This window comes from Panonychus citri, unplaced genomic scaffold, assembly GCF_014898815.1.
Source record: "Panonychus citri isolate SS breed McGregor unplaced genomic scaffold, ASM1489881v1 Contig00068, whole genome shotgun sequence".
Taxonomy (NCBI): Eukaryota; Metazoa; Arthropoda; class Arachnida; order Trombidiformes; family Tetranychidae; genus Panonychus; species Panonychus citri.
In genome coordinates, this window is record NW_026515473.1 from 639,763 (window position 1) to 662,923 (window position 23,161).

Sequence of the window (23,161 nt, forward strand, 5' to 3'; positions counted from 1 at the left end):
TTGGATTTTCTTTTCTTAAACAATTTGGTTAATTTTTTCTCTCCCTTCGAGCAATTAGTTAAATTGTTGGAACAAAGAGAGATACAAGTTGACACTACAATAGAGCAATTAACAACAGAGAAAAGATTAATTTTCTATCAGTAGTAATTATCGATTTATTATTGTTTCTTTATTTTTCTCTTGAAATTTGATCGGAGTTTTTTTTTCTCTCTTCTCTCAAATCTAAATAAACAATTAACTTGACAATTAAGTTCTAAAGATTTAGAACTTTTTCTTACGAAAAAGAAATTAATTTTTAATTGGAAATATCGATTAGATTAAGAATAAATATTTCGATTAACATGTCAATCCTTTCAGATATTCTAATATGTGACTAGAACTTTTCTTTTGTACATTTGATTTGAAAATAGCGAGAAAACAAAGTTAATTAGATTAATTCTAATTTTCTCCAAGTAAATTAATTGTTATAAATGAATTATGTTTTTCGAGGTGTTTGTTGTCACTGTTGATCTTTGATCATTTGCAATTGATGATGATTTAATTGTTCGTCTCGTTCCTCTTTTCTTGTAACCAGTTTGTGGTCGTGAATTAATTAATGATGATTGATTATTGATTGTTGACTCGTTAATTGAACATGATGAAGCTTCTTGATCATCAGTCATGGTTGGTCCCGATGATGGAGGTGATTCGGAAAGTATATCAGTCCGAAGTACTAAATTGTTATAAGTCATTCCAATTAAATCATCATCATTGTTACGGAAGTGATAGTTTTCATCACCATCATCGCCATCAAAATCATGGTCACCATTTGAATTGGAGTAAATTTTATCACTATTCTTGTAATTGTTTGGGGCATCGGTAATTAATCCTCGTCGACCATTAGGTTCACTGATTGGACACTGATTCTCTTGCCTTGATAAGATCATTTCGAGCCATTGTTTATTGTAGATCTTGAAACTTTCCTCTCGAATTTTATCCTTGTGTCCATCTTCAGCTTCGAAGATAATGTTCAAACTCGCCTTGCACAATTTACGAATCTCTTGATTTTTATCGTTCATCAGATCAAAAAGATAGGCCATTACCTGAGTTTCGGGTGACAAGATCATCTTCCGAACATCGGGTTCCCGAAGCATCAAATGAAACGTGAAAATGATCTGAAGGACAATCTCATCTTCCTCTTGTTTACCATTTAGTGTGTTGATTAACAATTTAAGACAATCAAATTTAAGAGCATATAAACAGGATTCTCGATTGTTAATTAGACACGAAATCACTTGGATACATTCAAGAATCAGATCATCTTCATGGGAATTTCTCCTGGTTGATAAAACACTGGAAATCCATTTGAATAAACCCTTTGAACTTGAAAGGGTTAACCAATCAACACCCGGAAGGTTAATCATATTACCAAGAATACCGAGTATCTCAATGGAAACCATTGAATCACAATTAAGATTATTATCTTCATTGATTAACTGTTGTTGTTGATTACCTTGAGTCAGTAATAGTTGACTGGTTGAATCAATTAGTTGAGGTGATCGTTTAACTAACAGAGAAACTAATGATTCCAAATAATCAAGGTAAATCATTTTGTAAGAATCCTCATGTTGGGATAAATTGCGAATTAATTTAAGAATCATAATATCGTCTTGAGTCACTGATTGTTGTCCATTGATTAAAAGAGTGACAATATGATCTAGTAGACGTTTAAGTCGATCTTTATCACAAATTAATTGGGCATTTCGTCGATTAGTTGACAGATTAATTACTAAACCAATTAACTCGGTAAACGGGAAGCATTTCTTTGGATCATTTAAATGCTTAATCACTCGATCAGTTAATAAATGGATTCGATCAGGGCCCAATGAAAGGGTTACTAGAACTCGATGTTTACTTTCAATTGTTAGTAAATAAATTATCTGGTAAATTAGTTTCTCCAAAATTAGATTGTTACTTGAGATGTTATTTCCAGTGAATGATAAATTGTTACCATTGGTTGATGAGGGTTGTGATTGTGATTTAATTGCTCGAGGTAGAAAGGAGAAAATCTTTGATACCAAATTGTTGTGAATGATTGACGATCTAAATTTAGAATCAAATGATAAATTGTAAACCAATTCAAGCGTATTAATCAAATGTCCAATGGATGATGAGGTAATTTGATTCTCCAGGATAGTTGATAGTTTATCAACAATTCCCATTGATAGAATTGAATCTTTGTTTTCCTCATAAACAGAGAGACGTTTAAGAAATTGAATTGACAGAAATAACAATTGAAACCAATTCTCTCTGTCCAGTGTTTTCACCAGGCAACCGATGATTCCCTTGTTGACCATTTTGATTTCGATGTTTCGATCCTCTGATAAGTGTAACAATACTGTGTAAGCCGCTCGAAGGAAAAGGTTTTGCTTAACAACGAGATTCTGATATTTTCTCAGTGACCTTTCGTATTCACTGGTCAAACCAGCTGATGATTGACGAGAACTGGAAAGACCTGAATTTGGTGCTGATAATGTCGACAAATGGGAATAACTCATAGAAGAATGAATTGAATTGGATAGACTGTGACATTCGCTTTTCATGGCTTCCTGAATATCGGCTAAATCGGCAAATAGAATCTCTTCCCGTTCCAATTCCCCCTGAACAGCCTCCAGGCAAAGAGCACCCACTTTATACTTGGTGATTATCGGATGGAATTGGCGGTAAATTGAAAAATTGGCGAAAATTCCGATTAAAATGGTTCCCAGGTCAAGATTTTTTCTTCCGTCTTCTCTTAACAATCGAGCCAGAACAAGATGAAGCGGCTCATTGTTTGACAAGGCAAGTAAATTGTCATGATTAAGTGCTAATTGGTAAATTGCTGAGGCTCCTTTCAGTTTTTTACCATTATCTTCATAAAAAAGTTCTGCATAATAATCAACTGAATTTAGGTTTACATTTTCATTTGCATCATCAATTGGTAACCGATTAATTAACCTTTTTATATCAGAAAATATTGATTCTAATGCTAATGAGCCGCCGCCTCGATTAACAAAGCTCCGATTCTCCAGACCATTGGATGGAAATGAATTGACCGATGTTGATGAGGTTAATCTTGCTCTATGAAAGTGACCATTACTCGAATCGCCATTATGTCCATTTGTAAATTGTTGTTGTTGTTGTTGATTGGAATTGGAATTGGTTAACCGGCCTCCAGCCGTTTTAGGACGAAAAGAATCAAAAGTTGCCCCTGTTGCTGTTGCTCGAACGGCTGATTGGATGGAACGATTTTTAAGATAAACGATTAATTGTTTTATTTCATCTCGATGCGATTCTGTTAATAAACCTTTCGATTTAGCAATTACTTGGCTTACAATTGAATCGATATCACTTGTCTCTTGTAGAGATTTCAATCTAATGTATCGCTGGAATTCACGATTAACCTCGAGAAAACTATTCTCACATGAATCGGTTGACAGGCAAGCCTCGAGTTCACAATTTAATATAAGAGTTTGTTCAGTTGGGTGAACCTCAAGATTTTTCAGATTAATATTTCGATGAACAGTTTTACCGTTTTCAGTGATTTCATCCATCGGTCAAAAGTCACAGTGGTCAAGTTAACACAGAAGAAAATTAAAAATGTAACCTTAATGTTACTTGTATCCAAATGTCCAAAGGGAAACCGTTATTTTGATCTTTCACTTTGAATCCATGATTGAATTAAATTGAGAAAATCAAATTTAAACCTGATAATAGAAATGAATCTTAATATTATCATATGGATAAAGGTAAACATTAGATTTTGGTGTTGGTATTAAGATTATCATATGAATGAGATTAAGACAATAATCTCAATGATCAAGAATATTGGTAAATCACTTTAGGATGTTGATCTTTTAACAATTACCACTCGTAATAAAGATAAATTGGTTGATTAGGAGGAATCACTTTCTCGATGTGGGTATTTAAGTACAGAAACACTAATTGTTTACAATTGAAATGGTTGTGAGATTGAAGAAAGTGGCTCGAAGGCAATTGAAGACAATACAATTAACCCCCTGTTAATTAGTTCCACTGATTATCACCAAGATGACCTGATTAGGATTCTTTTATTGTTATTAAATGAATAATAACATCACCGAGATTCTAGTAACCATGGCAAAGAAAAAAAGAGACAAGAGAGAGAGAGAGAGAGAGAGAGAGAGAGAGAGAGAGAGAGAAAGGGAGGCCAACATATTGTGGTCTCTTTTTGATAATATCGACAGAGTTTCGAAGATAAAATAGACAGAGAAGAAAATAAAATTCTATTCTTTTTCCTTCTTTTAATCGATCGATCGACTTTCACCGATCTACATTTAGCTCTTAATTATTGATCATTAATTCAAATTATCTCCATGATCTTTTCAGTACCTCATCTTAATTCATAATCATTTCCACAGTTCAGCTGATCCAAAGTTCATAAAACTTTTATTGTTTTTCTAAGATTTTACTTTCTATTTGTTCAACTAATTTACTAATCTCTTGATTAGATTGGGTATAAATGACAAACGGTGAAGGCACTTGAACAGAGTAAATATTAATTCTTAAATGAGTTAATTATGTAATTAGAAAGATAATAATAAAGAGAAAGAGATAAAAAAATGAACAAAATGGCGATGTTTTCCATTCAGTATCTTCATTTGTGTTCCCCATGGTTCGTGTTAATCGTATCGTTAATTCATCGGGTATAACTTGAAATCCATGATAAATCCGTTAAGGTTGAACATTTAAACTCTAATCCAATGTAACCGAAATAAACATCTCTCAATATCTTCAAGATGTAACGATAATCAATCTCACCAGTATTGAAAGGATTATCTCTCCATGGAACCTGAGAAACTTGAACGTGTCCAGTTAATGGCATGTACTTCCTAATTGTTTCAGATAAATTTCCTTCTAATCGTTGAAGATGATAAATATCAGTTAAGAGACGTAAATTATCATGTTTACAATTTTGGACAATTTGATAGCCCAATTTGTAAGATCTGAGGTAATAATTTTCCCTCTCCTTAAGTGAAAGCGGTTCAATTAGACAGGTAATCTTTTCCTCGCCCAAATAGTGAACTGAATCATATAAAAGGTTAACAATTTTTTCACTATTCGGATTAAGTTCATCAGGATTATTCTGTTTACAGGAAAGATCACCAAGGATTAGGTGAACCTTTGAACAGCCCAGAAATTTAGCATATTCAAGTGTCTTCTCAAGAACGGTTCGTTTATATTCATCAAAGGTTGGAACTTGTTCACCAGGGAAAACGTTGAACAAAGCAGGGGAATTAATCAGTTCCCATGTAGGTAATTTAGCTCCACGTTTGGAACATGAATCAAATATTTCTCTCCATTCATCGATTGATAAAATGTACGGATCTTGACATTCAACTGCGTCAAAGTGTATCGGTGATCTGAAACAAATGTATTCGTATCTTTCCTTGAGTGTCGGCAAATCGGTGAACATGGTTGAAATATTACAGGCAAATTTGATATACATTTTGGATTCACAATTAAAATGCTCAATAATTAACACAAGAGAAAAATTAAATGATTCAATTAACTGACGAAAGACAAATGATAATATTCACATGTTTATCTCTCTCTCACTTGCTTTTTCCTTTCCTTGGATATTTTAAGAGCAATAGATTAGCAAATAGATTGAGGTATAGATACGAATTAACAATTACCTGGAATTGATTGTTAATTATTATCTTTTGTTTCTTCTAATTGCAGTCTTTCTAATTGTACAAATATTATCAAGTGTTTAATTTATTGTTCATTGATAAACAACTAGCAAAAACTACACAGTTGATGAATGTGATCATCTCTTTTGTAGGAAAAACAAAACTGTCAATTTGTTAGTTAACATCAATCGCTATTTAGAAAATTTTAACGGCAATTAATTGAGGTTACATGTGTAAATTGTAATCATTCAATTAATCAATTTTCTTTCCATTTTTGCTGCCTCATTACTACTCAGGTAAATTGTTCAATTGTTTGATTGTTTTCTCAACCAAGAACTGGTTTCTTTGTATATTCTTTCAAAATTTCAGCGTATTTCTCTTGGAAGGCATCTCTCTCCTTTCGTGTTCGTCCTTTCAAGAATGCTTGTTTCTCCGTCATCGTCATATTGGGCATGATTTCGGTAATAACTCCAGTCGCCAATGTACAGCCCATCTCACGAATTGTGAACCTTTGTCCCTTTTCCATGACAATTGCTTTAGGAAGCTAAAAGAAGAAGAAGAATTAAACAAATTTCCATGATTGGATTAGTTTTTTGTTTTGTTTTTCCACAACGAATGCTAAATTCATGAATAGTTCATTTGAATTTTGGCCTTTCGACTTACTTGGATTCTCATCTCAACATCTTCACCGGGCATAACCATATCTTTTTCTAACATGTCAAGTTTGAATTTCATGTCACATGTTAATGTGTATAATGTGGCAACGAGATGTTTCAATATTGGCTTTTGGAATCCTCCTTCCTCTTTAGTAAGGAAGTACACTTTGGCCATCGCATGGTCGCAAAGTTGCATCGCTCCAGGGGCACAGAGAACCATTCCACGACGGACATCTTCGCGTTTGACACCTCGAATTAGAGCTCCAATTGAATCTCCAGCTCTGGCATCTGATGATAGATGAAACAAAAATCATCAATTAGATTGTGTATTCGATGAATATTCAAAATGAAATTCTTACCATCTAAAAGTTGTTTGAACATTTCGATACCAGCAATTGATGTTTTAATTTCTTTATCATAACCCAATATGGAAACTTCATCTCCTTTCTTTAGGATTCCTCTTTCAACTTTACCGGTTACAACGGTACCTCTTCCTTGGATCATATGAGTTCTCTCAATTGGCAACATGAAAGGTTTATCCAAAACTCTTGGTGGTTCGGGAATATGTTCATCTACAACATCTAATAATTTGATAATCGAATCACGACCAAGTTCAGGTTTAACACCTTCTAATGCACATAAAGCTGAACCAGAAACAATTGGTACTGATTCTCCTGCAAAACCAATTTCGGTCATAACATCTCGCAATTCCATCTCAGCTAATTCAATCATCTCCTGATCAGCGATATCAGTTTTATTCAAATAAACGACTATATGTTCAATACCTGAATAGTAATGAATGAAACGAATATGAATTAACATCATATATTTAGAAAATATGATCTTCTTTTTCAATCTTAATTACCTATTTGCTTAGCTAAGACAAGATGCTCTCTGGTCTGGGGCATGGGTCCTTCGGTAGCAGCAACAACCAAAATACTTCCGTCCATAATATTGGTTCCAGTGATCATATTTTTGATATAATCAGCGTGACCTAAGAATGGTAAGTGAGAGAGAAAGAGAGAGATTAGTGTAATTGTAGATAATCGAATGTCTTAACCTTTTAACTTACCAGGACAATCTGTGTGACCATAATGTCTCTTGTCGGTTGAATACTCAACATGAGCCGAGTTAATTGTGATACCTCTCTGCCTTTCTTGTGGAGCATTATCAATGTCTTCATAAGATTTAACTTTGGCTAATTTTCTCTCAGCCAAAATGGTCGTAATGGCGGCGGTAAGAGTTGTCTTTCCATGATCAACATGTCCAATTGTACCAATATTTATGTGAGGCTTATCCCGAGAATAGGTTTTCTTGGCTCCTGCACCGCCAGGTCCTGGTCCTTTTTTAGGTACTTTAGGCTCGGTGGCATAAAGACGGGTAACAACTCTCAAGGAATCGATTAAATTTCTATTGGTACCGACAAGAAATAGTCGAGCATTTGAAGAAATATGAAACATTTAGTAAAATTGGTTACAATAAATGACAAGGAAAAAAAACAAGAAGAAACCAAAGGTAAAGAAACAATAACCTCCTGGTAACACCAGCAAATTAGAGCCAAAGATTAAACAACAGCAATTAATTTGATAAGATTCTTTAATTATATCGATTATCCAAAAATATAATAGAAGTCACAATTAAATTAATTAATGAGATGAAAACATTGAATTGAAAATTCAACATGTGCTCAATAAGGGAAAGTATAATAATTGCGAAAATTTGATTTTCTGTTGATCAGATTTGGATTTTTTTCTTAATTATGATTTAAAAGGTTAATCAAAGATCACAATTGATAAATTGGAAGAAATGTTCAGATTAATTGAACAAAAATCGAGTTCTAATGTAATCGTATCGAAGGAAATAAAAAACGACCATTACTCTGGAATTGATTGTCAATTGATTGGGTTTAATTTTCCTAATCAACGAAACTAAATGTCCGATAATCAAATACAAATTGTAAATGATAATCATGTGCTTTGGATTTTAATCATTGAAAAATGAAACAAGTATCTTGATTGTATAATCTGGAATCTATTACTAAACTAATTGTTAGTTCATTTGCAAATCAAATTGATCCTTAATCATAATACAAAAATAACTTTCAATTGAATTGATTTCTAGTTCAAACATGATTAGTATTGATTGTCCAATGAATTGTATTACAATTGCTATCTTAAAGTAACTTGATGATAAGGGTTGATGATTGTTCAGACAGGTAAGACAATTAGTTAATGGTTAAGGTGGTAAACAAACAATTAACCTTGTAGTTAATGAAAGTGACAAGAAGATAGAGTTAATTGTCAATCAATGAGTATTTCAGATGAATGATTGATTGTTTGATTTGATGAAAGAAAAACAAAATAGATTAACAGGTCCACTAAATTAATGATAATTTTCAACAACAACAATTAAATAAAGAGACAAATTGAAAGAAGAATAAAAAAAAATTAAGTTAATCATTGTTAATCAGCGGAAGTTAAATAATCAAAGTTCATCTGATGATTATCAGGTCAACCATATCCCAATCGAAAACAATTAACAGTTAATTCTGTCATGAATGAATGAATTTTCATCAATCATCATCACCAATAATCAACAATTAACAACCACCACCAGAGTTAATTGTAATCGTTGTTTTTAAAGGACAACAATCAAATGAAATCACCAATTTTTAGGAAATACAAAAAGGTGATTAAAAAAAAAGATTCACTAACAAACCATTTAGTAAATTGTTGTTACCCAAACAATTAGATTTGTAGGATTGATTAGTAAAAAGAAAATTACAATTAAAAGTTAATTGAAATGAGAAGTGACTCTTAATTGTTACAATTGTATGAAAAAAAATCACTAAATTTAGTTTAACTTGAATTGTTAAGTTACTTTAATCAAAGGAAAAACTTTTAAATGTTTCAACTTTTTTACACCTTGAGAGATTTAATTGAATCATTAAAGTTGATGATTAACTTAAATTACAATTATCATTGATCATGAAGCTTAATTACAATTAAATAGAAACTGAGAAAGTGATTGTTTCCATAAACAATTAAGATTGATCACTAAATCAGAGTGATCAACATGATGATCTTTATTTGTTGATTTCTTTCAAAATTATACAATCAACAATTCCAGGTCTTAATTGCTTCCTTAATCAACTTGATTAACAAGAATAACCATTGAAAAATTGACCCAATCAAGTGAACATTACAATCTAGAAATTAAAGACAATTAAAAAGAAACTGTAACCAACAATTAACAATAAATTAACCATAATGATCGTTACCTGATTATCTCAGTGTTTCATTAATCAACTTAATTACTATAAGATTAACTTGAAAATGATTAAAAATACATTTAATTGTCGATTGAAAAAAAAAGACTCAAAGTAAATAAAGATGCAACAATTTAAAGGGTAAAAAGTAATCAAAAAATTGATGAAGGAAAAAAATTGATTGGTTGGATTGTAATTAACACGTTGATTTAGATGATTAACTTTTAATTAGACGAATCAGTGATTAGCAAGTGGATTAATTTGATTGTCATCTCATTGACCATTTCTAAATCCTGATTTATCAACTGTTCATCTAAATCAACTAATTAATCACCAATAATATCAATCAATATTATCAATGAGTCGATCAACAATTTAAACACTGATTAGTTAATGATAATCGTGATTAGAAAACGATTAATATAGTTACTAATTAGGTTTGATGTCTACAAGGGATTAGTTGGCTAATTAATAATCTTTGAGTGAAGTTAATTTCTAATTATATTCCGAACAATCAATAAGTTGATTTAGTTAGCGAAAAAAAATTTCTCAATTCCAGAATTTGATTCGTACGATATGCAAATCAATTGATAATCTTAATTGTCTCTGCAACTCACTCCCTAATCACAAACAGTTAATTACTACAAATCAAACTAATCTCACAATAAACGTGACGAAATCTTCACAAAATATTTAATTTACTTCATTTGCATACCAACAATTAGCTAATTACTGTTTTGATACAGATCATCAGTTAGTCGATAAAATTTCAACTCATTTCCTTATGGAAAAGGTAATGATGATTACAATTAATTAGTCGCTAATTAATTTACGATTTCATGAGAGAAAAGCTACCAAACAAATGATGGTCACTTAATTGTCAACCAAAAAAGATGAAGAAAAACAATTACGACAATTAAAGTTAGTTGATGGTTAATTAAATCGAGTGTTTCTTTTTCTGATTATTCGTAAAAAAAACAAACGATCAAGAGCCTAAAGGGTAAAAATTTCATTCGAATCCAATTTAAAATCAGCTAAGAAAAACGGGCGAGGCTTTTGATTCATTCTCGTGAGGTACACAATCGCTTACACGGAATTGAGGTCAATCACTAACCACTAACCGTTTGGGCCGAAAGTGAGAGAGAAAAATAAATTAATCCTTCATCCAAACTGGACACTACTCTATTTCCGGATCAACAACATAACTGTTGATCCAATTTACCTTTTTGTTACTTGTCTCCATCATCAACAGGTAACAACTTGTTGATGTAAAAATGTTTTTTTCTTCTTTACCTGTTATAATTGTATCGATTACCAGATTATTATTATTATTATCGTTAAATTGTTGTTACCATTTTAAATCTAAATCTGTTGATACCAAATTCAGAGTATCTCATAGTTGCTTATCGCCTGAGGGTAATGAACAAAATCGCATTTACAGGAACCGAAACAAAAATCATCTGAATGACTTTTTTCCCTATTTTTGTGAATGGACATTTTCTGACCTTTTGGTCAACTTTTCATTTTATTTTGAGGACTTTTAGTACATCTAAACTCGTCGTATGTCCAGTTAATCCATCCGAGAATCATTTTTCACTCATAATCCCGAAAAAAACTTCAATCTAATTGTTACAATTTTATCATCATCGCCAAATAGTAGGAAGAATAATATATAATAATAATAAATCTTCATCATTGAAGAGAAGAAGAAATAAAAAATTGTTCATTTTCGAAATCAGTTGATAACAATGAAGTGATAATGATGTGGCTCATGATGATGATGAAGATTAAGATATTAATAATGATGATGATGATTAAGATGATGGACTAAATGAAAAGGGAAGGATCAAGTTTCAGATTGAAAATGAAAGTGAAAAAAGGGAAAAATTTTCATGAAGTGAAAATGAACTGAACCAGGAGAGAGAAAGAAAAGAAAAGAAAAGAGAAAGAAAGAAAGAGAAAGAGAAAGAGAGAGTAAAGAAAGAGAAAGTTCTGATTAGATTAGAACTTGTATTCTCTTTCAATGAATTGGCTTCGGTTGCGATGTGGGTCGGCCTGAATCTCTTAAGGTCCATCCTTTTTTCAGTCTTCTCGATTCTCTATCTTTTTTTGGTCTCTTCCATTAGTGTGATCATATTTTTACCTGAGCTCCCGTTTTGTTCCCGGTGTATAAAAGTTGATCTGAATCGACATTAAAACACCAGTTGAACAAGTTGCTTTAATCGACAAACATCAATAATCAATACAATTCCTTATTCACTTCAATTTCTTACACTTTTGATCTTTCGATCTGTACGTATCTAATTCGTAACGTTATAACTGTTTCTAGCGTTCCAATCACAAAGTTGATTAAGACAATTTAAAGTGCTAACGATTAAAAGGTTACAATTGACAAAAAGAAGAAAATTTTTTATTCTAATTGTCCATTGATTACCTAATCATCAAATATTCATATTGTGTTAATCTTAATTATCTGAGTGCTTGGAACGCTAATCAACTTTTAATACCAATTGGATTTAAATTTAATCAACTAATTATAATTTTCTCTCCTTTTCTTGTCCATTTACAGTTACACACAAACAAACAAATCCAAAAATGAAATTCACTTTGGTAAGTTTATTTTTCCATCTCTTGTAATTAAATCAAATGATTATGATGATTGATTAATTGTCTTCTTTTTGCTTTGATTGTTTAGATCGCTCTTACTTGCCTTTTCGCCGTCGCTTGCGCCCAATACGATGCCTACCAAGGTGAAGCTGGTGGCATGGGCGAAGCTGGTCCATACTCTGGTGCTGAAGGTGCTGGTGCTTACGAAGGTGCTGATGCCGCTGGATACGGTGGACACGAAGGTTCATACGATGAAAACGCTGCCGCTGGTTATGGTGGAGGTTATGAATCTGAAGGTGAAGCCGGAGGTGAAGGTGCCACCGGTTACGGTGCTGGTGTTGGTGCTGGAGCTGAACAAGGAGGTTATGAACAATATGAAGCTTACGTTTAAATGATCAATTAACCATAGGGCTGGTCACCTAATTAATGATCAATGATCACTGATTTACCTCACCAATGATCAACTAAACATATCTTCCTCTCTCTCTCTCTATCTCTTATAACAACTTTGATCTTTTCTTCATCAATTATCATTCAGATTTCATGATATTCATTCAGATTAATCCTGATTTTCCTGATGAATCATCAATATATCGGAAATGATTGAAAAAAGAATTCGAGAAAAGTTTCTATTTGTAATATTTTCTTTTCCTCCTTTCCACCCACTTATATATCTTTCTCCCACCCTCAATCCATCATGTAAATTACTTCCCGCTCCCCCACACACACTATCTCTCTCAATTCTGTTCTAGGTGTAAATAAATTCAACTTCCTCTTAAACTAAACTCTAAAACAAAAACAAAAACAAATCGACTCTCAAAACTTTCATTTACTATTTCCGGTTATCTCAATTAAGATGATAATTATGAGTTTGAAAACAATCAGCAACTTTTATGATTATAATAAATTCAGTTTATTATTTACCACAATCAACAGTTTTAAAGTTAAATTAATAATACATTGAAAATTAAATTATGCACAATCAAATCGGAAATTTGCCTTAAGCAATCAAAATATGATGATTAATCCAATCAAGTGAATTAACTTTAGGGATAAAGTTAATTACAGATTATGATGAAAAAAAAAGATCCTCATGAATGTTAAATGATTGTGATCAATTTTTTTGATTCATTTTCACCATCATGTCAATAATAACTCGTTGTGTTTACATTTCCGTGATCAATATTTGGCACAATTAACACAATTCACTTTCTAATCATCATGTTTAAATTGTTATCTACAGAATCTTATTCACCCTTAGGTGAGAAAAGTTTCTCACAAATAATAACAATAAGCTGACCACCACTTCCTCTTCCGCTGGACCTTTTTCATCACTTTAAATACTTGATCAAGTTAAATTGTCTTCCAAATAGTTACGACCATTATCATTATTGTTGTTAATGATGTTGTTAAATCGCCAATTGTTACGATTCATATTGTTAACACTTGATTCAGATGATGATTGGTAACCTGAATGATTATTATTACCTTGATTGTTGCTGTTGTTGTTATTGTAATGATGACCAAAGGTCCTTAAATTGGTTAACCGTGAACGTGTGATAACAGCATAACTGTTGTTATTAAACTGATTGGGATAATTATTTTGATTGCTGTTAAATCCATCGTTAATCATAACAACCGGATTGATTATTTCCCGATTGGAAGTAATAAAATTATTATGGTCAAGATAATCTGGCCTGTTAATCGCAGGCGTGACTCGATTAGCAATGGTAAATGCCGATGATGACGATGACCTTTCAGTCGGTTGACTTTCAATCCATCGGGTTGAGGTCGATAAAAGTCTATCTCCGTCTTTCCAGCGCTTCGATTGCTTGTCTTCGTCTTAAGTTTCCACCAATTCGAGATAATCCTTGATTGAAACAATTTAGATAATCAATTAGTAGATACGTTCAATTTTAATTCTATTCATCAATAAATCACACCAATAGATGATTCAAAATTAGATTCAACTTTGACCCTCTAAACTTTAATATTCAAATAAAAATACAATAGTAATCGATTCAGTAATTAAGACAATTGTCAAAAAAAGACAATCAGATAATAGATCAAGAATTGTGAATCATTTAAGTAACTTAATTAGTTTGATAATTAGATTTCAGGCTTATTCAGTTTGATAACATCACCATGATAATGGCCTATTAATTGGTGGAGTATTCTAATTATATCATCTCTAATTTTCAGCAATTTAGTTGAACAAGGACTCAGATGAGTTACTCATGACAACTGATCAAATATTAATTTCGAAAATTTTGAAAAGTTCTGATCGATTAACATGAAATTCATTCATCAAACTACAATTAATTGTTTCTTTTCTACCCCAACAATAAGATTATAACAATAATCATACGAATTTATATTAATAGTAATAATAATTATTTTCTTTTTCCTTGTAAAACCAATTACCGAATGTCCTTTAATCAATCATAAATGTCACCAATTTGTACTTTGTTGACCAATTGACTGTTCGACTATTCAAATTGTCCAACTTTTTCTCTTTGAAAGTTGAACATTCAAAGGTAAAACTTTTCGATCTCTTTAAAATGTTAACCAACAGACTAAATCGTCAATCAACTAATCCAAATGACTTTTATTCATTAATCTTCTCGTCTAACGGTAAAATATCACATAAGATTCTGGTTTATATTATTACTCTGTTTTATTTCATAAGTGGTTTTAATGGATTCTTAAAAGGTGAAGACACATTAATAGGTAATGAAAATTACCACGGATTCGAAACGCAATTTTCTCAATCGCCATGGGCTTCAACATGATATTCATTCAATGGAATCGATCAAGTTATCAGAAATTCATCAAAGTTAATCAGCAAATCTTATCGATGGACAATCAACTTTCGTTGGATACCATTAAACAGATAAGTTTCTATTGTCAATTGATTAATAAAATTATCTTAATATTTGAAATGTTTAGTTTCTTACTATTGAATATAATTCATTCGAATATCGATATTTATGATCCAATTAAACTACTAATCCTTTTATTCAACATTATTTTGACAATTTTCGGTTTGATGAGTTGGTTTTTCATTAATCAATTTATAATATCAAATTGTATCAATTCCTGTGCGTCTTTTGAAATCATAAGGAATCTCCTGTTGACGGTTTTACAAAATCCCGAAACGGCTCAGCAGATTCGAGAGATTCGTCGTCTACATTTACTAGCGGTTAAATCGATACTCAGATTGGACACTTTGTTATTACCTTCGATCTTAGGGTTTTACACTATTATTGTCATGGAAAACTTCATGATTTTCAGGACATTCTACATGCGAAAGGAAATGCTTATCAACTATCATTCAGAGTATTTGTTTCAATGTTTTGCATGATTCAATTAACTTATTATCTTGTTTCAGTTAATCGATATGCAAGTTCTTGTTATCAAAATGTTTATTGGTTATCGTTCAAAAACTATTCTAATGAAGCAAAAATCGAGGTAAAGTTTTGTTTTCTAATATATAATTTCGAGATCATATTATTAATAGTAATAAAAGTTTTCCCTCTTCTATTGGTAAAGATTAACATATTCTTACGGCGACTTAAGCCAAGTGACATTGGCCTCTCACTCGGTAAAGTTTGTCTAATTACACCGGAATTCATTTCTAATTTGGCGACTTTGCTGTTATCCCTTGGATTAGCAGCACCGGGACTCAAGTAATAATTAGTAACTTTCCTTGTCCACAGTTTAATTATACGTAAATCAATCAAATAAGAACCAAATTAAGATGAAGTTCATCTCTTTACAATTGTTAATATTTCTCTGTAAACTAATCCAGTTCTCAACAATTCTCGTGACGAAATAGAAATGACCTCACATTCTGTATGATATAAATTTCGGAATCAATTAACAATCAGAATTAAAAATAAATCATAATTCGGTTAATCACTTTTGAACGTATCAATTTGAATAACCAAAATGTTGATGATTGTTAGTTTACATCAACAATCAACAACAACAATTAATCCGAAATTATTTAAATTGGTTGACAAATCAATGAGTAAATTATATTAACCAAAAAAAAGTGATCTCAATCAGTTCGACCTTCTCAAAGTACAAATATAATTAACCACAATTAAAGTAATTAAATGAAGAAAAAAAAAGTTTCTGGTTAAATAAATCAAGAAAAGGTCAAAATCCTCACAATTAACAAATTGTTAAATGGTAAATCTTTCAATTGTCTACTGATTATCAATGATTAGCTATCAATCATTAATTATAATTTATGTTGATTTATTAATAATTCAAACTCATTTCCTTGAGGTTAATTTGATTGTTATTCTAACAACAATTAAATCAAAGTGATTATCCAATCGTTTGTAATCATCAAACTGTCCAACTTTAAAATTGACACTAATCAGTTAATGATTCTAAAAACAATCAAGATTATTTTTGAATTAGAAAACAATGAAACTAAATTAAAGTAGAACGAAAGTTTCAATTTAATTTAATTGTTACTATTGATATCGTTCGGTAGCTTTAGCTAAATTGTAAAAATAAACGAAAGTGAAATACACACAAAGCCACAACAATTAAGGAAAATTGGACAATCAAAAGACTTTCGGATCAATAACGGCTGATTGATTATCGATAATAATAAAGAAATTTTAAAAAGTGATTATTTGATTTACTTGATTGACTGTTTGATGGAAATTAACAATTAAATTAAGGGAATTGGTTGAATGAATAAATTGATTATCGACATTTGGACTTACCATCAGCATCGGACGAAGATAAGGCCAAAAATCGTCGTCGAAAGACAACATCCAGTGTAAGAGTTTTCGATTTTTTCTCTCTTTTTCGTTCTAAATTGTAAATTGTATTTTTACGCTCCAAAGTTTTCCGTTTATTAATTCCTTTGGTTAATTGTTCATCTTCATTAACTGATTGTTTACCTTTCTCTTGATTCTTGATTCCTTTCTCATTGTTAATCACTTCTTCATCAATTCCTGTTGAGATAATTAAACAAAAAGAGTCTCAATAAAAGGTTATGACCTAAGATTTAGATACAATAGTTAACCTGCAATTAGATATCATGTTAATTGCTTCAATTTAATTTGATCTGTTTACGGTTCAATTGATAAAATCAAGGTTTAAAATCAACATCGTCACTTTAATCACAATCAATCAGATGAAGATGAAAAAAAATTGTAAGATAATTACTCCAATTGTAAATCTAAATGAAAGTGTGTGTGTGTGTGTTAATTGTAATTGTTGATTGTTGAAGGAAGAATGATTTAAATTGTTTCTCTTTTTTCGTTCAATATACTTATTAAAGTTAATTGTCCCTTTGAAAAGTTAATATTTGATCAATCAATGATCGATTGATTGTCCAATTAATGATTATAATTTCTTTTACCTCTTAAACATTGTAAACCTTTTGCGATCTCAATGGCGTTCGCCTCGATGTATTCATCGGCATTAATGTTCAGCTTCTTCCGGTTGAAATAGTCTAATTGTACGAAGGCCAGAATGTGCGACAAGGTTGATAAACGATGTTTGAACATCCCAATTGTTTGGATAATTAAGAGTAAAGCGAAACATATAATGAACGAAGCTCCAACTGGTTCTAATTTACTGTTTTCTTCGTCTTCGACTGAGTCAATGTAACCGTCGTCCTTGACCTTTGGCTCGGCCAAATCGAAGCGAAATGGTAACGTTATTGAAAGTTTATCTTTGTTCATTTGTAGTAGAAAGATGGTCAGTAAAAAGATTGCGTTTATCATTAGAACACCGAACATGACCTTATCTCGAAGGTCTTTAAGCCCAGCTGAGATTCGAGCTTCTTTATCGGCATTTTTGTCGATCGGATAAAGATATTTAGCAATTAGCTCTTTCCAAAAGGTCGTTTCATGATCGGATAAGAAAACTACTGGACAATCAGCGAAGGCTGGATCTTCAATCCAATAGGGATTCTTTAGGTCATCTCGAACTATTTTCACCTTTTCTGGTTCGAGTTCGATATCACTTTGATATTCTTCCATTTCTGGTATCATTTCGGCTGTTGTACTTTCTTCAGTAACTCGAGACAATTCTGACGAAAGAAATTCATAAATTGAATGTTGATTGCTCAAAGAAATTTACTCATTTCGATAATTATAACAATAAATTGTTCTTTTTGCAACTGACCTGAAGCTCGTCTTGCACGACTAGGAAATGGAAGTGAATTAACTTTCGATGAAAGATCTTTGATCGCTTCTTCCACTCGAACCAACTGAATATTATCCGATGCTCTTGTGTCATGGGTACAGAGAAGGCACCGAAATATGTTACCAAAACTGAACGATACATTGGCTTCTTGCGATTTTTGATTCTCCATTAGATTAAGAAACTGAACAATAGTATTTGTCCGACCAGATTGTCCACTTGATTTATTTACTTCTTTAATCGAAGCCTCGTTAGACTGTTTAACGGGCTTTGTTGGCGCTTCTCTAGTGCCCCAACTAACGACGTTCAAGTTGATCAGTGAGTAAAGTTGAAGGATCAAGTACATACTTGGAATACAGAGCATGTAGAGTGGGAAGGAAAAGTAGCACGTTATTTCTCGAGGATGAAGAATAGCGGCCACGAGGAAGGTAATGATCAGGATAAAGAAGAAAAGAGTTGACGGAGAAAATGGTTCATCTTTGATCTGAATCGCAGTTCCAATGAGCACTGCAAGCATAAGGAAAACATAGGCAGCCGAAAGTATCTGAGCGAGAAACAATTGAATATCATTTTTGGTGACAAAACAAACGATTATGAAAACTGCGACTGGTATCAAATTGACCGCAAGTGATTGAGTGTAATCCAGTTTAAATACTGAATTAACGGCACCGACGAGCATAAGTAAAATGGTTCCCGGACCAATAATAGTAGACAACATTAAGAAACTTTGATAACCAATGTACCAAATTGAGATACTTTGATTGACATTGATGATGTTTTTGTAATCTTGAAGTAGATCAATAATATTGGCAATGGTTGATGGGCCCCAACGACGGCGTTGGATGAAAAACTCATTGAAACTTTCTGGACAATGGGTGAAAGCATCGGAGGCCGCATTATATTCAACTCGATGGCCACTTTGAAGGAGAAGTGTACATAACCAGCGATCTTCACCTTGATCATGTTGAACGAAATCGATGGGCTCCTTTGATTCAGAGGCATAAGTGGCCATTACATTGGGAGACATTAGTGATCGTGCTCGGAACAATGAAAACGCACCCGGTGAACAAAGTACACAGCCGAAAACGTGTTCAGCCGCTTTCTGAAGCCAATGACTAACCGCATATTCAAATTTCTGGTACCAAACCATCAGCCCAGAGCCAATGGGATGTAAACGTCCACAGGCCGCTCCAAGGTTCCCATTTTTTTTCATCAAATCGATCAACAATAACACCGCCGGCGGGTTAAAACTAATGTCACCATCTAAGGTCAATAAATATGTATTTTCACCTCGAACTGCCTTACGACTTATATGAAGATTAGTGTCCATTAAAAGGTATCCCAAAAGGTAATACATATACATTATCTGTAAGAGAAATTGAGGAAATGATTAATTACCTTTTTTTTCTCGTTAATTAATTGGAGATTCATTGATTTATTGGATTGACTGACTAACTTGACTCCATCTTTTCTTGTGCCGTATCTTTGCCTTATCTTTAAGATGAACAATTAACTTTGTCTTTCCAGGTAATAACCAAATTAATTTACCTCCATAGGGAGTTGGTATTACAGTCGGTGGCCGTAACTTAAGGTGGGTCCGATGGACAGCACTGACCGCTTCGTTGACCACATCACAGAATTGTTTAACATGCCGATTGACCACCATTTGATCATCCTCTTCATCAGACAATTCAAAGGCATCATCAAACATTATATGAGCTATTGATCATTTTAATAGAAGGTAAAACAAATTAAGACAATTAGGTAACAATTAACTTGTCATTTTTATGATTTACTTGATCATTTTTGTTTCTAATATCTAATAAACAATCACAATTTGATACAATTGATTAAAAAGTAGCAACAAATTAGAGTATCAATAAAGATGATTATCAATTTGTATTGATAATAAATTGTTGTTTATGATTATGATTTCACCTTAATTGTGTAAACGGTAAAGTTTAACCTTAAATGAGATCGGTAATGTAATTAAACTTCAATTAAAATTGGTAATTAGAATTAGAAAAACAAATTTTTGTTATAACTAGAATAAAAAATCAACAATCAACTAATCCATTAATAGATTTAATGATTTATGTATAACTTTATTTCATTGATTTAAACTAAATTAAATCAATCTAAATGTTATAATAACTAAATCACTATAATTTGTCTAATCAAATTTGGGTTGATCATTTTAAAAAGTGTCAAAAGTTTTATAGCCTCAGGGCTTTTTACTAATCATGTTGTTGTTGTTTTTGTTGACAAAGTAATTGATTAAGATATTTATGGATCATCGTTATTAGAATAGAGTAACTGTAATGATTAGTTAATTTTGGATTAAATTATTTACAGCAATTAACTTGGAATTAGTAGAGAAATAAAAACAAAAGATTTTAAAGAAAATTGGAAATACGATAAACAGAAAAGGTGATTAATCTTCAAGGTAGAAATTAAAAGCTAAAACAAATAGTAGAAATGAATGATGATCGAATTAATTAAGTTAATTTGATTAATATTCGAAAAAGAAAATAATTTTTTTTCTTCAAAATAATAATATAATTACTTTCGAATTGATAATAATCTGGATCAACGACTTTCAGATATTTTTGAGCATTTGCACGAGCCGATTGATCTTCGTCCATTTTCATCAGCGATTTAATTGTTTGCAGCATTTCCTCGGAGGTTTCATGCCACATTGTTACACAGGCGTAGATACGAGTTATCCTGTCAGAATCGTGAATAACATGATCGGAAAGTTCAGTCGAATCAAATTGACCCAAACCTCCAGTTGATGTCGGGATGATGGTTAAATCGGACTGACTGATTGTTTGCTGTTTCTCACGGCGACGATTAAAAGCAAGAGAAATGTCAATAAACGCAGCACAATACAAAGGTGACACAAACAGTTTCTCGGTCCGCGCTGTCCTTTCCCTCGGCGGTGACCAGATATGCAAAGGTGACCAAACACTGGTCAAATAAGTTGTAAACCAGAAGGTCAAGACTAATAGAAATGACCAATGTTCAATGAACGATTTATCTGGACAATACCAGAAAATGTAACCCGGTAGAAAGTAAAAGTAATTGTAAACCAAGCAAATGAATTTACTTTTAGTGTGACAAATTATGGTTCCAATTGAGAGTAGAATCGGTGTGGTCAAGCTGATTGGCAGCGCAAAGGCACTTGTTTGGACACAAATTTTACACGCAAATTTACCGGCAATATAACAGACCAATGAGGAAATGATCTGAGTTATCATCAGGTAGATATGAATTGAACTGCTTGTGATTAAAACTGGTAAACCGATGTCAGAATCTTCCTTAATTACTATGGGATGAGATGTTGTCAATAGGTGGAAACTATTGAACAATTGACCAGCGGTTATATTGTTAACATAATAATTAACAAGGATCATTGTTAATAACCAGGTAATTATCTTTAATGGGCTGACAATTAAGTAAATCAGATAACGTGATGATGCAAGTGATTCACGAATCGTTAGTAAAGGTGACAGAATCTTGGAAAGGTACGAATCAGTTGGAAGGTAATTCTCAGTCCACCCAAGTGATATTATGGTCAAGATGAAGGGTAATGATATTAACTGACCAATCGTCATTGAATTTTGGTAAAAATATCCAATTAAAGGCCAACAAACCAACGAAATAGTTGAGATAATTGTTGCGATGATTTTAAGGTAAATCAAATCTCTCCGTTTGGTTTGATCATCGAAAGAAATTAATTGTAAAATTATTGGAATTAAGCAAATCGATGATGTGATCATCAATCCAAAGAGCACATTTAATGAAGGTAAGATGTAAAATGTCAACAATCCAATTCCAATTGATCTAAAAATCTCCATGATGGTAATCTAATCACAATTAGAATAACAATTAACACTCAAAGTTGTTGATTCGTTGTTGATAAACTTACGGTTGCAAAGACTTTAAATGTCGGCCATGTTGACGCACTCGAGAAAACTGATCTTAAACTACGAAAAAGTGTCAACAATTCTGGACTAATCAAGGAAAAAAATAAACACCAAAACCAAACGATTTTTTCGTTGTTAATTAAATTGGCGTCGTAATCATTTTCCGATGATAATGTTAAATAGTAGCGACGATCGGTTGACAAATTTGGTGTATTTAAATTGCAAACTGATGATTGATGAGAACCAATTTGTGAAATCATTAAATGAAACGTTCCTTTTGAAATTATACTACTAATCAAGACGATTAATGAAGTGATTATGAGAACAATTAGTTTAACTAATTTAATCACTTTATCGTACATGGCCCAATCGTAATCATCTTCACCGCCAATTGTTGTCTCGAAAACATCCCAACCTCGACCAATATCACTTGAACGTCTTATTGACACAATTAAAGAAAACAAAATTAGTCTAATTAACATTAATTTCACTAATTAATCATCAACAACTCACCTTGATTGTTGAGATGGTGACATTTGATCAATAGGTAAGTTAACTTGACCCTCGGTGGTAAAGTTACCTGGTCTATTCATCTTGTTCATCTCACCTCAACACTGAATTAAAGCCAAGTGAGAGCAATTAATTGTTACAATAATCATCACTATTATGGTTATAAATCTAATTTGTAATCGCAATTAAATTATCTTATTAGTATCACAATATTTTCCCTCTTCATTTCCTTACGTGTACCATTTAATTGACAAGGATAATTATGGAACAGTTAATAAAATGATGATCTAATAATCACAATCAGTTGATTTCTACTCT

General features: G+C 32.0%; 5 protein-coding genes across 5 annotated transcripts; 1 reads left to right on the top strand and 4 right to left on the bottom strand.

The window, feature by feature from the left end:
• Positions 1–264: 264 nt before the first annotated feature.
• Positions 265–4,141, bottom strand: LOC128386367 (kinesin-associated protein 3-like). The gene has a single exon (XM_053345396.1). It carries the CDS (start codon positions 3,570–3,572, stop codon positions 465–467), a length of 3,108 nt encoding a protein of 1,035 aa, XP_053201371.1. The 5' UTR covers positions 3,573–4,141; the 3' UTR covers positions 265–464.
• A 286-nt stretch (positions 4,142–4,427) lies between these two features.
• LOC128386369 (putative hydroxypyruvate isomerase) lies at positions 4,428–5,647 on the bottom strand. The gene has a single exon (XM_053345398.1). It carries the CDS (start codon positions 5,504–5,506, stop codon positions 4,697–4,699), a length of 810 nt encoding a protein of 269 aa, XP_053201373.1. The 5' UTR covers positions 5,507–5,647; the 3' UTR covers positions 4,428–4,696.
• A 113-nt stretch (positions 5,648–5,760) lies between these two features.
• Positions 5,761–8,026, bottom strand: LOC128386368 (elongation factor Tu-like). Its single transcript, XM_053345397.1, has 5 exons — positions 7,422–8,026; positions 7,215–7,343; positions 6,709–7,134; positions 6,357–6,637; positions 5,761–6,237 (listed from the first exon to the last, which is right to left on the bottom strand). Exons 1-5 carry the CDS (start codon positions 7,807–7,809, stop codon positions 6,019–6,021), a joined length of 1,443 nt encoding a protein of 480 aa, XP_053201372.1. The 5' UTR covers positions 7,810–8,026; the 3' UTR covers positions 5,761–6,018.
• Positions 8,027–11,789: 3,763 nt separating this feature from the next.
• On the top strand, positions 11,790–13,033 carry LOC128386362 (uncharacterized). Its single transcript, XM_053345391.1, has 3 exons — positions 11,790–11,909; positions 12,187–12,227; positions 12,313–13,033. The coding sequence occupies exons 2-3, from the start codon at positions 12,213–12,215 to the stop codon at positions 12,613–12,615; spliced, it is 318 nt and encodes a 105-aa protein (XP_053201366.1). The 5' UTR covers positions 11,790–11,909; positions 12,187–12,212; the 3' UTR covers positions 12,616–13,033.
• Positions 13,034–13,133: 100 nt separating this feature from the next.
• LOC128386356 (chitin synthase chs-2-like) lies at positions 13,134–23,107 on the bottom strand. Its single transcript, XM_053345385.1, is given in 9 exon segments — positions 13,134–14,032; positions 14,034–14,094; positions 16,973–17,206; positions 17,617–18,291; positions 18,387–19,770; positions 19,861–20,123; positions 20,971–22,273; positions 22,336–22,771; positions 22,847–23,107. Coding segments are annotated over 9 exon segments (4,905 nt in total). The 5' UTR covers positions 22,936–23,107; the 3' UTR covers positions 13,134–13,572.
• Between the last annotated feature and the right edge of the window lie 54 nt (positions 23,108–23,161).

Coding starts and splice junctions, on each gene's coding strand:
- LOC128386367 (XM_053345396.1), bottom strand. CDS start 3,572: ATGGATGAAATCACTGAAAACGGTAAAACTGTTCATCGAAATATTAAT.
- LOC128386369 (XM_053345398.1), bottom strand. CDS start 5,506: ATGTATATCAAATTTGCCTGTAATATTTCAACCATGTTCACCGATTTG.
- LOC128386368 (XM_053345397.1), bottom strand. CDS start 7,809: ATGTTTCATATTTCTTCAAATGCTCGACTATTTCTTGTCGGTACCAAT. Junction 7,135..7,214: donor TGTCTTAGCTAAGCAAATAG/GTAATTAAGATT, acceptor ATTACTATTCAG/GTATTGAACATATAGTCGTT. Junction 6,638..6,708: donor GTTCAAACAACTTTTAGATG/GTAAGAATTTCA, acceptor ATCTATCATCAG/ATGCCAGAGCTGGAGATTCA.